General features: G+C 32.2%; 1 protein-coding gene across 1 annotated transcript in view; it reads left to right on the top strand.

Moving 5' to 3' along the window:
• The window catches only part of Dyrk3 (Dual-specificity tyrosine phosphorylation-regulated kinase 3), a 117891-nt gene extending 115825 nt beyond the window's left edge, over positions 1 to 2066 (top strand). Inside the window, exons 6-7 of the mRNA XM_085953951.1 lie at positions 1072 to 1162; positions 1783 to 2066. Of these exons, the coding sequence (XP_085810077.1) occupies positions 1072 to 1162; positions 1783 to 1964 (273 nt within the window). The 3' untranslated portion in view covers positions 1965 to 2066. The remainder of the gene's footprint in view (positions 1 to 1071; positions 1163 to 1782) is intronic.
• The last annotated feature ends 11619 nt before the right edge of the window (positions 2067 to 13685 follow it).

Below are 13685 nucleotides of genomic sequence, written 5' to 3'. Positions count from 1 at the left end.
CAATGCAACGGGTGGCGTCTAGATGTATCTATAGTCTATGTGTATTACATTATTTTTTTAAATCTCAGTAATTTAGCAATGGATGGCATACTTATCTCAAAATCAACATTTTTTCACTTTTTCTGACTGGTTGCTTTCCGGTAGCAATATTTAGTTGTGTTTACCAAACTAAAGTTTTTATAGCCTAGAGCCCCAAATTAGTGAGGGCCTTCGAGGCCTAAAAATAATTTAAAAATCTCCATGATGCTGCCCCATTGAATATCGAGGTCTAAAATTCCATGATAATAAGTAGGTAGCTAATTTCAATCAAATATAATATTTTTTAAATCAAATCCATGAAATATGGATATTTACATGGTATTTCACGCAAAAATCGTTATTGATTTTGCTTCTGTGCAATCCTTCATGGTTAGAAACATATTCAATATTATATCAAGCACGTAAATTCTGCATTGATTTTGCGAACAGAAAAACTATTTAAATATTTAATAAAATTTTATTTGATCCCGCCCATTGTAGGGTAAATTCGGCCCCGGTTATATTAAGTCATTTTAAATCACATTTACTATCTCGTCTAAATAAAAAGCCTATGTACATCTACACCTCAGAAGCCTACTGTATTTATGGGTCAATCAGGAACGCCAACAATTGAATGGAGAAGATCCATGCTGAGTTCTACAGTCTATACAATCAACGAAGATTGGGAGACTGCGCTGGCTAAATCATTTACAATGTATGAATGATTATGAATTGGCTAAGAGAGTTATGTCAATCAAACCTAAAGGGCACAAGAGGCAGGCCAATTGGCAAGGTGGAGTTACCAATGACTTGTATTCTTGGCATCAAACTGGAAAACAGTACAGAGGAGAGGGTTATTTGGGGAAACTAGGACTCACACCAGGGTGTCGTGTTTCTGATGATGATTATGATGGTGTTGAAGCCTCCAGTTGCATTGACATTTATCACACCCTTAGTAGTTTTGTCCGTTTCATTAAAAACGCGTGTTGTAAAATGTCTAATGTATCTGAACTGTAACATTTTTTGATTTGCGTTGATTGGTTTTGTTTCCAGGACCCCAGCCCGCCTCCTCCAACGACAAACACGTTTGGCTTGCCCGCTCCGCTGCCTAATAAGTGTAAACTTGTCGTCTCCTGTGCTACCGGTCAGTTCACTTAATTTTTCACTATTGAAAATTTCTAAATGCATTTATATATCATTATTATAAAGTACTTTTTGATACATTATAGATTTCAAGTAAAGTGGATTCAATTTACGTTTCAGTAATGCAATCTGCCATTTTGTAGTATTCATACCAATTTTAAAAAAATCCTAAAAAAGGTTAGACTGCTGATTATACTATCGATATTCTGTCTATAACTTAACCGAACTATTGCTAATAACTATGCTATCGGAGGTGTTTCAAATTCAGCCAAGTGAAGGCTACCAACTTTGTAATTTAAATCGTGGTAATATTTTTTTTACCTTGTTTGATCCTAACAAGGTCATATGGGCCCCTCCATAGTGGAGGTTGAACAGATTTTTGTTTTTATAAGAAATAGATGTTAGCCACTTGCTCAACTTCTTAGGTCCATACTCTGGGTCCAAACACACATTGAAAAACAACATGTGAATTTTAGCCAGACCCGGAATACGAACCCGGGATCCATCCTTCAATAAAATGAATCTTACATTTTTAAATGTTGTGCATATTTAGCATTGAATAGAAATGTAACTTCAATAAATTATTGTATTCAATATTAATATTGTTTTTTGTGCTTTCAGACCAAAAGCAACCACGTTGCCCCCTGCCTTCCTGCAAGAGGTTCAACTTTGCTCTGACCCCCTCACCCGAACAGCAATCCCAGCAGTCCAACCAGTCTAGCAACATCCAGTCAAGCAACAACAGTCAGCTGCTGCTGTCCACAAATGGAGGTTCGGGCCATGCCGCCGATCAAAATTCCTAGCAGACAACTCAGCGTCGCCTTTCGCGCGGCGCGAGCCTAGACGCGAACGCCCTGCACGCTCTGCAAGCCGGTGGCCACGCCCAGCAGCAGTCCAACACTCACGGACAGTTGCGGACACAGAACCTGCCGGAGGGGAGCGTCTCTTCTGGTCAGCAAACTGTCGGGAGGCAGCACAGTCTTGACGTTTCCAATCTTCACCAGCGCTCCGACGCCAACGTCCTCCAGCAGTCTTGGATCAGCGACAGCGGGTCCCAGGACCAACGTCATCATCACACTCTTGTCGATACCAACGGAGGGGGCGTCAGGCATCATCAAGACGGCTCAGTCAGCGAGAGGCACGCAACCATTGACAGGCATCACGACGCCAATACCATAGACAGGAGGCATCTGCAAGACGGGAGTCTGTCGGACAGGCACCACATCATCGACAATGCATCGGTTGACCGGCGCCTCATGCAGGACGGGGGTGTATTTGAAAGACACAATTCCGGCGAGAGGCACAGCAATCCGGGGGACAGACGATCGTTTCTCATGGAAAACAACCAGACCCGGCAGAATAATTCCTCGCAGTCCGACAAGCAAGACAGCAGAAGGCAGCAGCATTTTGAGAATACTGGATCCGGTAACTCCTCCGTTGATCGACGTCAGTTTGTGAATGAGAACGCTTCCGAGCGCCGGTCATTAGAGAAGTCTGCTTCGGAGAGACGGCCTTATTATGGTGACAGAGAAAACGGCGCAAAGGTCAACGATTTTTATGCAGAACCGAAATCCGAAAGCCATTCAAAGCGCGTCGATATATTTGCCGATGATCTCTCTGCGTCGGAGCGTTTGCCTTTTTATATTGATATCGATAATGATCCATATTCGGAGAGTAGCGTTTTAAAAAGCGACGAAGAGTCATCTGAGAGGCGCAGTTTTTACGGCCAAGATTCCGATACCCAAGTTGATTTTTTTAATGACGAAAACAGAGTAAGACGCGATAATCAATATTTCGTTGACAATGAAGTCATCAATGAGGGGGCCGGTTTCTTAGATGTTCAGAATAAACACGATGCCGATTCGGAACAGCAAGCCAGGATGAAATTTTTCGTCGAGAAAGAGGATAAAAACGATATAGATGCGGAAGCGCAGACCAGAAGAAAGTATTTTGGAGAATGTGACGACAGAAGAAGTTTCGGTGACGCCGTTGAATCAAGAAGAAAAGGCGGCGGCAGCTTACGGCAAGAGTTGCGCAGTCAACGATCCAATTTCTCAGAGTCAATGGATTCCGCATCATCCCGGAGCCAGCTTTCCAATCTAATAGCGTGCGAAACAACTGACTATGCTGAAAAAATGCTTAAATCGTCGCGGAGTTATCTAACTGAAGGCGATTGCATGCGCTTAGGTGCAGTCTCGTCGGCTAGAGAAGCCAGCGACGATAGCAGCCCGGGAGCTATAACTCAATCTGGTAATTTTGACATGGACGCCAATTACGCTAGGAAGCGGGCGAGAAAGTGCGGCGGACACCGGCGACAGAAATCCCTCGACATCGGCAGACCAAAGCAGCAGGAGTCGAGTCAAGGGGAAGCCAAAGCTTTCAGAGATTTCGATCTCGACGAAGATTTAGCGAAACGTCTCGACAGAATGGAGCCCAAGGCGCCGTCGTACATTCGAAGAAACCTCCGCAAGAGCATTAGTCGATTTGATCTCAATTTTGATTCAGAAGACGAACGGTGTTTCAGACACAGCTTGGACGTCGATAGGTCGTTTGATTTGGACTTTCTCGATACGAGTATAGATGAACGTTACGGATCGTTTGACAGAGATTTTGATTTAGTTTAAATAATAAGTCGCATTTAATCTTCGTGATGCATTTTATTGTAATGTATGAACACGCGTCACTGTACTGAATTTCAAATACGTCTGTCTTGCCTAGTAAAATCTATCACTTAATTTGTTAAGCGTATTGTATCCTTTCTACCTTGTCAAATAAATAATCTAGCATATAATATATGCAACGCCTAAAAATAAACACTATCAAACTCTAGTGATGAATAATAAGATAAAGTATTTACATGTAATAATTTTAATTAAACACCTCAGCGAATCGTCGGCTTACGTATGTATCTCTGTGATACCTGAGGTTTACCATTCTATATGCAATGACCAACGTATACCTGTCATTAGTAATTATCTATCTATGAATAGTGTACTTAAAAAAATGTATGACAGACGGCGAGCAATATTGATTTGAATGGCATGCTACTAGTTGAACGGCTGCTTGAGATAATTTAAAATTTTGTAAAACCCAATATCTGCTTGCCCGTTTTCATTAATGGTAAAAGTCTAGTTACAAAATTATTAAAGTAATATTTCGTTACATTCATCAATAATTATTGTTCATGGCTTTATTCAATTCGGAAGTTTAGCATTTACATGTTATTTAATAAAATATTTATTTTTTACACTCGGCAGTTGCAAATGGTACAGTTTTATTCTTATGATATATGCATTTTAATAAAATACTGTGTATTTTGTAACTAATGCACCGTTTGACGAACATACCATTTTGACAAAATTTACTCTTCTGAATACATGCATGTATGCCTACATAAATATTATATTGCAAGTTATTGTTCTTGCACTCAAACGTCCGGTTAAATCAATATGATCAAAGTAATGTTTTTTATAAAATACTGTATCGACCAAGTCCAAATAGCATGGCTTATTACCATGCGTAGTCAATCAATGTAATTATTGATATGTATACGTTTGCTCTCCAAATGATGTGTGTAGAAATTGTGTATCCGCTATTAGGTAAAAATCTATAATGCCTACTTCCGCTAATCTTTTATCATATTCTCATTTATAGTCTTCGAATTAATATGACATGCATTGATTTAAAAGTAACTATACCCTGTTGCCGTTCGACTGACAACAACCATTAAAATATCTCCCTATGTGACAGGACATCAAAATATTTCATAGCCAGGTTACAGGAAAAAGTACTGTGTGAATGTCGAAAATGAAGAAATTCGGATGCAAGTTTAGCTTTTACTGTACATTTTATAGGAAAGATGTATGTGTAGTTATGATTTCCTATTTTTTATAATCATTGAAATTGACATTTACCTCTCTCTTATGGTATTAATATATTTTATGCGTTCATGAAAGAAATGTTAAGTTTTAAGATGGAAAAGATATTAATTTATAACGACATAAACACCTATCTATCCAACAAAGTTACAGATTATTTAAGCATAGCTGGCAAAGTAACCCTAAATTCCTAATTAATGACCTTCACACAGCACCCTTAAGTTATTTAAAAAATTACATCTAATAACATCACGTTGGAATGATTTTCTGTTTTATCTTTTTTGGATCAAAGTGTTTACGTTCACGATGCAGTTTTGCTGTAGCACGTGGAGATTGTTTTAGTAGTATTTAAAATCTGTTGTTTTAAAATCTCTGCATGTATTATTAAATATTTGTTGTCCCCAAAGGAGTCTCCTTTTAGTCGTGTTTTGTGACATTTTGATAGATTATATAACGCAATATTTATAAATATGATTGTTGAAAAAAAAAACAATTTATTGTGTGCGGCGGTGTATTAAAATGTTGAGCTTTGTTATACTGACTGAGTACGTAGCTAAATAAATATAAAATATACCTAATAATAGTATGTTTTTTGCAAAGTTGGTTAAAAAATTAAATTATAAGTGAGTGTCCATTTTGTGAGTTTACTTATGTGCATATATTATCTATGTTATATGTATTATTAAAATGAAATGAAGACGACTATAAATGACAATCGTTTTTATACCATAGACACAAAGGTAATCGAGTATGCTGAACGTGACTGTTACTCTATGATTAGGTATAATATTATTTTTAGTCTCTTATTACAATATGAAATAATTGTATGTGTTTTAGGGAAAATTTGTGATTCCTTAATGAATATTGGACCTGCTTTTATAGTGAATATTGATTATTATTTTAGTGTGTATGTTATTGTCGTCATTCGATTTCATTTTTAAATTGAATCTAAACGATTTTATGCATTTTTTACCGGAGCTCGTGATCTACGTACAAATCAGTTAAATGGTGTGCATTGGAAGTGTGCAATATGTTAATATATTGCCTCGGGTTTTTTTCCTATTATAATTTATAATAATATATTTCTTATTATACACTGAATTTAGTTTCCATTTGGCAATACATAGTATTTTATTTTCTAAATTAAATTTTTTGTGCTTCCCATTTATAATTAATCATCCTCAAAAATAAAATTTGGTTGTTTTTTTGTTGTCGAATAAGTACTATGGAATGATAATGTTTTATTAATATTTCTGGAGAAAATTTGATGATTGATGAATTTATTTATGATTATGTATGTTAAAATTGTTTTGTATGATACAAACCTAATAATATTGTACGCACCACAAAGCTCTGGGTATTAAATCATAAAAGATTAACTCTATTATAGATCGAAGACTGTTATCTTATGAATTGACAGTTCCTCCTTTTTTTAAATTGTATTTTCGGCGATCTCACTCGATTTTTTTGATTTCGTTTCTCATTATTTTATAATATTTTAAGCTAACAAATATTTTTACGGTTGATTTAATAATGAATTAAAATTGTGACTGATTTTTCGTTTTTTTTTAATGAACAATTTAAATTAAAACTCGACGTCCTGCATAATGTAAATTTATGAGGTAGAGATAATAATTGCATTCAAACGCCTGATAAATTGTATTTCTTGAATGATCAATTTATTCATTTCGAAAGTTCATACGAGTCTGGGCATTCAATGATTTAAAAAAATATATTTTCTATATTCGGAATTCGCTATGAAAAAATATTTCAAAGCCTATATTATGTAACAAGAGTACTGACTCGTTTCGAGGCAATTAAAAATGGATTAACTTTTGTTATATCTATTTAAACATAGTTACTAAGTGATATGTATTATGAAAAAACCCTTAAAAGTTATCATTTATCATTGTAACAATTATTGCCTATAATGAATGGGTAGTCAATTATGAATTTCATATTGTCATTATGGTCTTTGCCAATAAACCGATATCAAGTATTAATTTGTCATCTAGATGTTTTCTAGATCTATCCGGTTACTCCATTTTTATATTGTCGATGTCCTCGATGTTCATGCAATGAAATATAATATAAAGATGCATTCTTTTATGCTTTCGATATTCCATCCACACGTTTAATGTTGACAATCGCTCTTTTTTATGCTCGTGTAATTTTGCCTTGTGCGGTGTTGTTTATACGTATCTAAGCTTATTTAGTATAACATGAGCTTTTACTTTTAATACGAGAAGGCCTATTCGAAAATTTCAAAATAAATAATATTTTAAAGTGAGTTTATGCATACGAATGAAAGTTTTTCCACAAAAAAGAGTCAATGAAATGTATATCGAAACATATTCATGTGTGCGAACCCCCGAGAGTTACGATTGGATGTTTATAGACTTCGAATCAAATCAAATGTTTCAATTGAACAGTATAAATATGGCACATCCATTAGTCGAATGGAAAATATGTCGAAAATCAATGAAATACCGCATAATATGCTTATTGAAATGTAATTTTCTATCGAGTTGTATAATTCCTTTTTATACAGCTCGTATAGTAAATAATTACTGTTAACGTAATAATTCTAATACGCCCTAGAGTTTCGATTGAAGTATTGTTTTTCATTTGTCGGCCTTATAAATAAATAACAATACTAATTACTACAAGTGACCAAAACTTATCGTTAAAAATAATTTTAAAGTCTAGTTTAATCGTAAACCTATCAAAAAAAAATTACTATCATTAATGGGTTGTTGCATGTTTTTCTGTGTGGGCACCTTTTTGTTATCATCCGCATTTAACTGAATGTTATGTCTTCTGGACTGTTTCATAAAAAATGTGAAAATATATCACAATTAACTTGAATTGTTTGTTGGGTGTTGTTATTACTGCCCTCAAGTCATTTAAACTATATTCTTCATTGGAATACAAATTATGTATTCTACATATCAAATGTCACTGCCTGAAAATATTACTCAATATTTTTTTATATGATTTTTATGCTGCCATTTTTAAATATATTTTTAATTATTTATAAATGTGTTTTGAAAATATAGTTTATATAATTTAAACTTTCGCCTGTTGACTCTCATGCTTAGAATATATATTTTTATTTTTAAGCGTGACAGAATTCAATTCTATTCATATAAATTTCTTCTTACTAACCGCTCTTGCGATTGTAAGTAAAATTGTTTTGAATCCACCGCATTTCAACAAAATATTAATCCCAATTTTCATCTACTTAAATGTCTACCTTTGATAATTATTGATAAATCCTAAGTTATTTTTTTAATCCTTTAACCTGTGAAATTAAATACACAATGAACTGAAATTGACAAATATGAATTGGTTACAAAAACTTTATAAAACTATCATGAAATTAACTTTTACGTATATCTAGTGAACGTTCTGTGTCACACAAATATTCAATTGATTGATGCGGTAAGGGCTGTTTTAGAGGGTAACCTATTTTCAGCCTTTATAACTGTACTCAAATATCAAATTAATCTTGTGCAATATTTCAAAAGATCTCACGAAAACTGTACATAATCGAGGCTCAATGCGATACCATCATTAGATACTATCAAACATAATATTATTATGTGGAAGTTATCGTTAGAAATCGATCTCTATACATTGAAGTTTGTTTTATTATCGATTCTCGTATTTATTCATTGAACAATATATCAGTATCATGGTTGGGAACAATAATTAATAGCTCGTGTGTTCTATTACATGTATATGAAATTTCAAATCATTGCGCAAACCATAAAATAACTTTTAAATTGCATAATAAAATATCTTATTGTATTTTCATGTTTACGCTTTGCGAGGCACGTGTGAACTTGTCAGGAAATTTCGTAGATGAAATGAAACGATATCAAATAATATACATTTTAGTGAAATTATTAATTGTCAATTTAAAATATAATTTGACATTAAAAGCGAATTCTTCTTAGATTTTTCAGTCAAAAGATATTAACTATAGTAGAGCCGGATGAATTGCCATTTGAACTGAGATGCTATCAATGTTGTTGTCGGTGAAATGCGTTAATATCATAGAATAACAATAGTAGAGAATGGCTACGTGTATATTTTATTTATGATACTTGTGAAATCAGTTATTAATGTGGTGAGACATGCATTCATCTTACATCATATTATTCACCTACAGCTTTTTTTTCGATAGATAATTTATAGCAATATTTATTAAGATTAGTAGTCTCATAACCACCATTTGTATAGAATAGCTTCACAACCGTGTATGATTGCCATTTTAATCTTTTGTTATTCTATGGTTATTATAAAAACTTGATAAAATAATAATCATATAAAATGCCTTACCTCTTTCACAGTTAGTATAAGAAACACATTGCATTAACGTTATCCAATATTGCAATATTATTGGTAAGTTACGATGGACTACACATTACTTTCTGGACACACTTTATTTTTTTGTTTGAAGAAAATATCTGACATTGGTAATAATATGATATCCAATTATAAAACGATGGTAGATAATTTTGGTTCTATTGTAGTTGTAATATCATTAGAAAAATTTTATAATTTTAGTATTAGTGCGTTTTATTTAATGGAATGTAAAGTATGGTCCTTTTAGGGTATCCTATTAATATGATTAACATAATAAAACTAATTAGACAGAACGTTATGTAGAAATGAATTTATAACTAAATAATATTATTATTATTAACGATAATCACAGTATGTACATGAGATCTCAATGTTAAAAATCAATGTAATTAGATGATAGCGTTACGTTAAATCACATAAGAACATTTAGTAGGTACGGTATGACTGAAATAAAGTATATTTATAACACACATTATCAATCATATTCTGGTGTCTTTAATTAAATAATATTTTAAATTGCTCGAAAGTGTATTTTATTTTTGAATTTCGCTTCCTTTTTTATTGCCACGCTTATCAATGTCTCTATTCAGGTTACGAACAGAGAGTAAATCATAAATGCGTACTAGTTTAAATTTACTAAAACTTAAGATGTCCGGTAAACAGTGTAATTTTATTATTGTATGTCTAAAATGACTACCGCATAATGCACTTCATATCAAAACATTTGTAACTATGTATCCAATAATTCAACACATTCTGTAATACGCTTTCAACTTTTATAAGTGTCATTATAACATATAACACATAGAGAATTCTATTATAATTGCAACAATTTTCAGGTCAATTCTGCATTAATTATTGTTAATGTGATAAATAAAAAATCATAATCATCACTATAGCATAGCGCAAATCATTTCACATTTTTCATCAATTAATCTTCTCCAATTACCGTTTTTCATTGATTACTACTTACAACGATAAATAGGATATCGAAGTTTAATGCATTTAATTTCACTAAAATCCCTGCTTTTTTTTTACAGTATAGTATGTTCTGTGCTGAATTTAGTTAGTTGACTCGTAAAACCAAAACAATTTCATAGTTGTAGCAGTATTTGGTAAATTATAATATTATTTAATGAAGACACTATGTTATTATGTATGTGAAATGTTTTAGATTTTAGCATGCATTAATAATTGAGTGATACTAATATGCCTGACAAATTCAGTCGATATTTTAAATAATTCATATAATGCACGATTAACATAATATACATGACAATTTGTATCACAAATGGCTGCCAGCATTCACTTTTTTCTTGTCCGATACCATTGCCCATTCTCAGATATTTTTTCCATCATTCTAAATACATTAGTATATAGATATAACCTATATCCTATTAAATGTTGTAGTGATACCTTTCTATCATTTGTGTTCGAGCAGCGTTCTGAACTCAAAGTCCAACAATTAGAAACGAAAGTGACTTAAGGTATGGGACGGCTGAAGTAGATACAGAATGACACGTTTTATTTTCATGTTACGACCATTAGTATACAGATGAAGTCTCTTCGTAGTTAATAGCAATAGCTGAATGTTTTTTTTTTCTTTTAAACCATATTTGACTTTTAATTTTTAGGTGAATTATGAAAAAAATATTTACGTAATATGTATATAGGTATAGCAGATGAAGATAGTACTTATGGATTTTTTTATGTGATATGCTGGCGCCTATTTTCTGATGTCAATGCACATTTTTAGTTTTCGTTTATTACTCAAATTTTCACGATTGAAAACTATTAACCCTCGTTTGTAAGTAGAAAAATTATATTAATCAATTTTATTATAAAAAAATGTTCAAAACCACCAAACAAAACGATTCGACTTTTTTTTATAAAAATCCATGACTCTTTGGTTAGGTTTTTATGATAAGAATTAAAAAATAATAACAAAATCATACAACAATTGTTGTAACATTTAAAAACTGTTCGATGTGACTTAAAAATATGATTTAATAATTCGGTATGCGGAAGTGTGATATGTGAATGTTTACTTTTAAAATGAATGTACAGTAGAACGTCTCTAGTTTTGGAAACCCAAGGTCCAAACCCATTCCAATTTTAGAATACTTTTTCATTGCTAAAATTGTACAGTCGTATCGTGTAAGCTTTAAAAATGCACTAATGTAATATTTCACTCTATTCATATTGTTGATTGCTTGATAATAGAAAAAAATGAATTTGTATTATTATTTTTAAGCAAAGTGAAATCTCAATCGAATGAATGTAAAAAATTCCAGTCAATAACAATAAATTTAGTCCCTTGTCCTCGTAATTTGATAATAGAAATAAAATCAAAATTATTACTTTTCATATTGATTTTCAAATATTGTAACAAGTCTAACTAGGATATTATTACATATCAAGTTTGTTTGCTTGCAAAACGCACTTCATTTAAGTGGGTTCGAGACTTAAATATTACTTTGTAATATTTGTTATAATTTTGTAATAATACTTTATTACACTGCCATCTTTTAATTTTTTCTGCATTTATTGAAATACTATTCTCACTTATCGGGTCTTTAATTGAAATATACGCCGTATACATTTCATGCTTATTATTTCTTTTAATTATTAAAGCGGGCAAGTGACTGACAAACTTAATGATTCTGTGTATGTGTGACGTATTATAGCGACAACCACCGTGTTTCCAGAGCTTAAAATTTTCTACTGGGGACGTTCAACCGAAGTATCAGTCTTTAGTTAAGAATCACTATTATTATTATCAAATAATTGTATAAACACACTTAAGGTTTTTTTTTTATTGTAGTTAAATATGTGTGTAATGATGTGTACTACGGTTGCGAACTAAAGTAATGTACGTTTGTAATATTATGATTATCGTAGTCAACAATGATATAATATAAAGATAGCGTACGAATTTTGTAATTAGCTAACCGACACCCGTACATGGTGGCCACTATATTAGTCCGCATTAATACAGTATAGTTACGGTTGAATATTGTATATTAAGAAGTCAACAGTGAGACGTGTCTCGTTTAATGTTATCGTAGTCCACATGAAAATACTATTGTGATCGATGAAACTTTTAAACGTTAAAGGCAGGTGTCTCTGCGAGACAATTAATTACTCATTTTCAATTGGTAATAATTAGATATGTAAGCCGAGTCCCATAATTATAATGAACATAATATTATCGAGCGATGATTAAACTGAAAAGTTATAATATAGTTGTATTAAGTGAAAATCTTTTCTTCTTTTGTAAACATTTATTATTGTATGTATGTATCTCTTGTGTTTTTGTTTTCTTGAGTGAAACATTACGGATGCTGTAATTATTATAGAACGTATATTTAATTAGCTTTGTGATGATCAACTACGCTTTCGATGGTTCTAAATGTCGAAAAATGTTTTTGTAAAAATAATATCTTGCCTATACACCCCCCCCACACATTTAAACATACACATATACACACTGTCCCTTTGTCGGGATTAGTAATATTACTATATATTATACATATACATGAATATTGATATAAAAATCTACTATTTAAGAGTTTTGTAATGAACAAAAGATGGAAAAAAATTCAATGTGATTTTCTATCAAAGCTGTTTTCTTATGTATAATTCAAAGCTAAAAATATCTATTGTAAATTTTTTATATTTCATTGTGATTAAAAACTGTCTTCGGTTCGCAAAATGTATTCTATTTCGACCCCCTTCCTATATTGAAGTATTTATTGCATACACGGTTAATTAAATGTCTAGACTGCACTTACGTCAGGACAAAGAAAAATCTGAATAATTGAATTTATGCATCTTCAATTAAATGATAGTTTGCTTATTCTAATTTCTAGACTACGCAATTGAAATATTTTCTTACAAGTCTTGGACTGTCATCATAATACAAATAACAATTTATAAACCTAAGCTAAACATTTCACTCAAAATAATGGAGTTATTTGGATAGTTCCCAACTAGGAATATTTTGTTTAGTTAACATTGGTGTGACCCATAATTGTTACGGAATGCACTCGTCTTTTATTAATTCTATTTATATGACTCTTACGAGGCCTTATTCAAATACTGATAATGTCAGTCTATTTTAATGGAATCAATGTAGGAAGGGAAAGGATATCATCTACAAGTCAAGTGATTGATTTTCAGTGCAATCTGTTATGTTGGAATGTTTTGGTCTATGTACGATAAAATTATTCTCTTCTATAATGTCAATAAAGAATGTATAAAAAATTGGAT

Source organism: Rhyacophila brunnea, unplaced genomic scaffold (genome assembly GCF_057557595.1).
Source record: "Rhyacophila brunnea isolate RB1 unplaced genomic scaffold, BYU_Rbru_1.0 scaffold_4, whole genome shotgun sequence".
NCBI lineage: Eukaryota > Metazoa > Arthropoda > Insecta > Trichoptera > Rhyacophilidae > Rhyacophila > Rhyacophila brunnea.
This window is presented reverse-complemented; position numbering and strand designations above follow the sequence as displayed.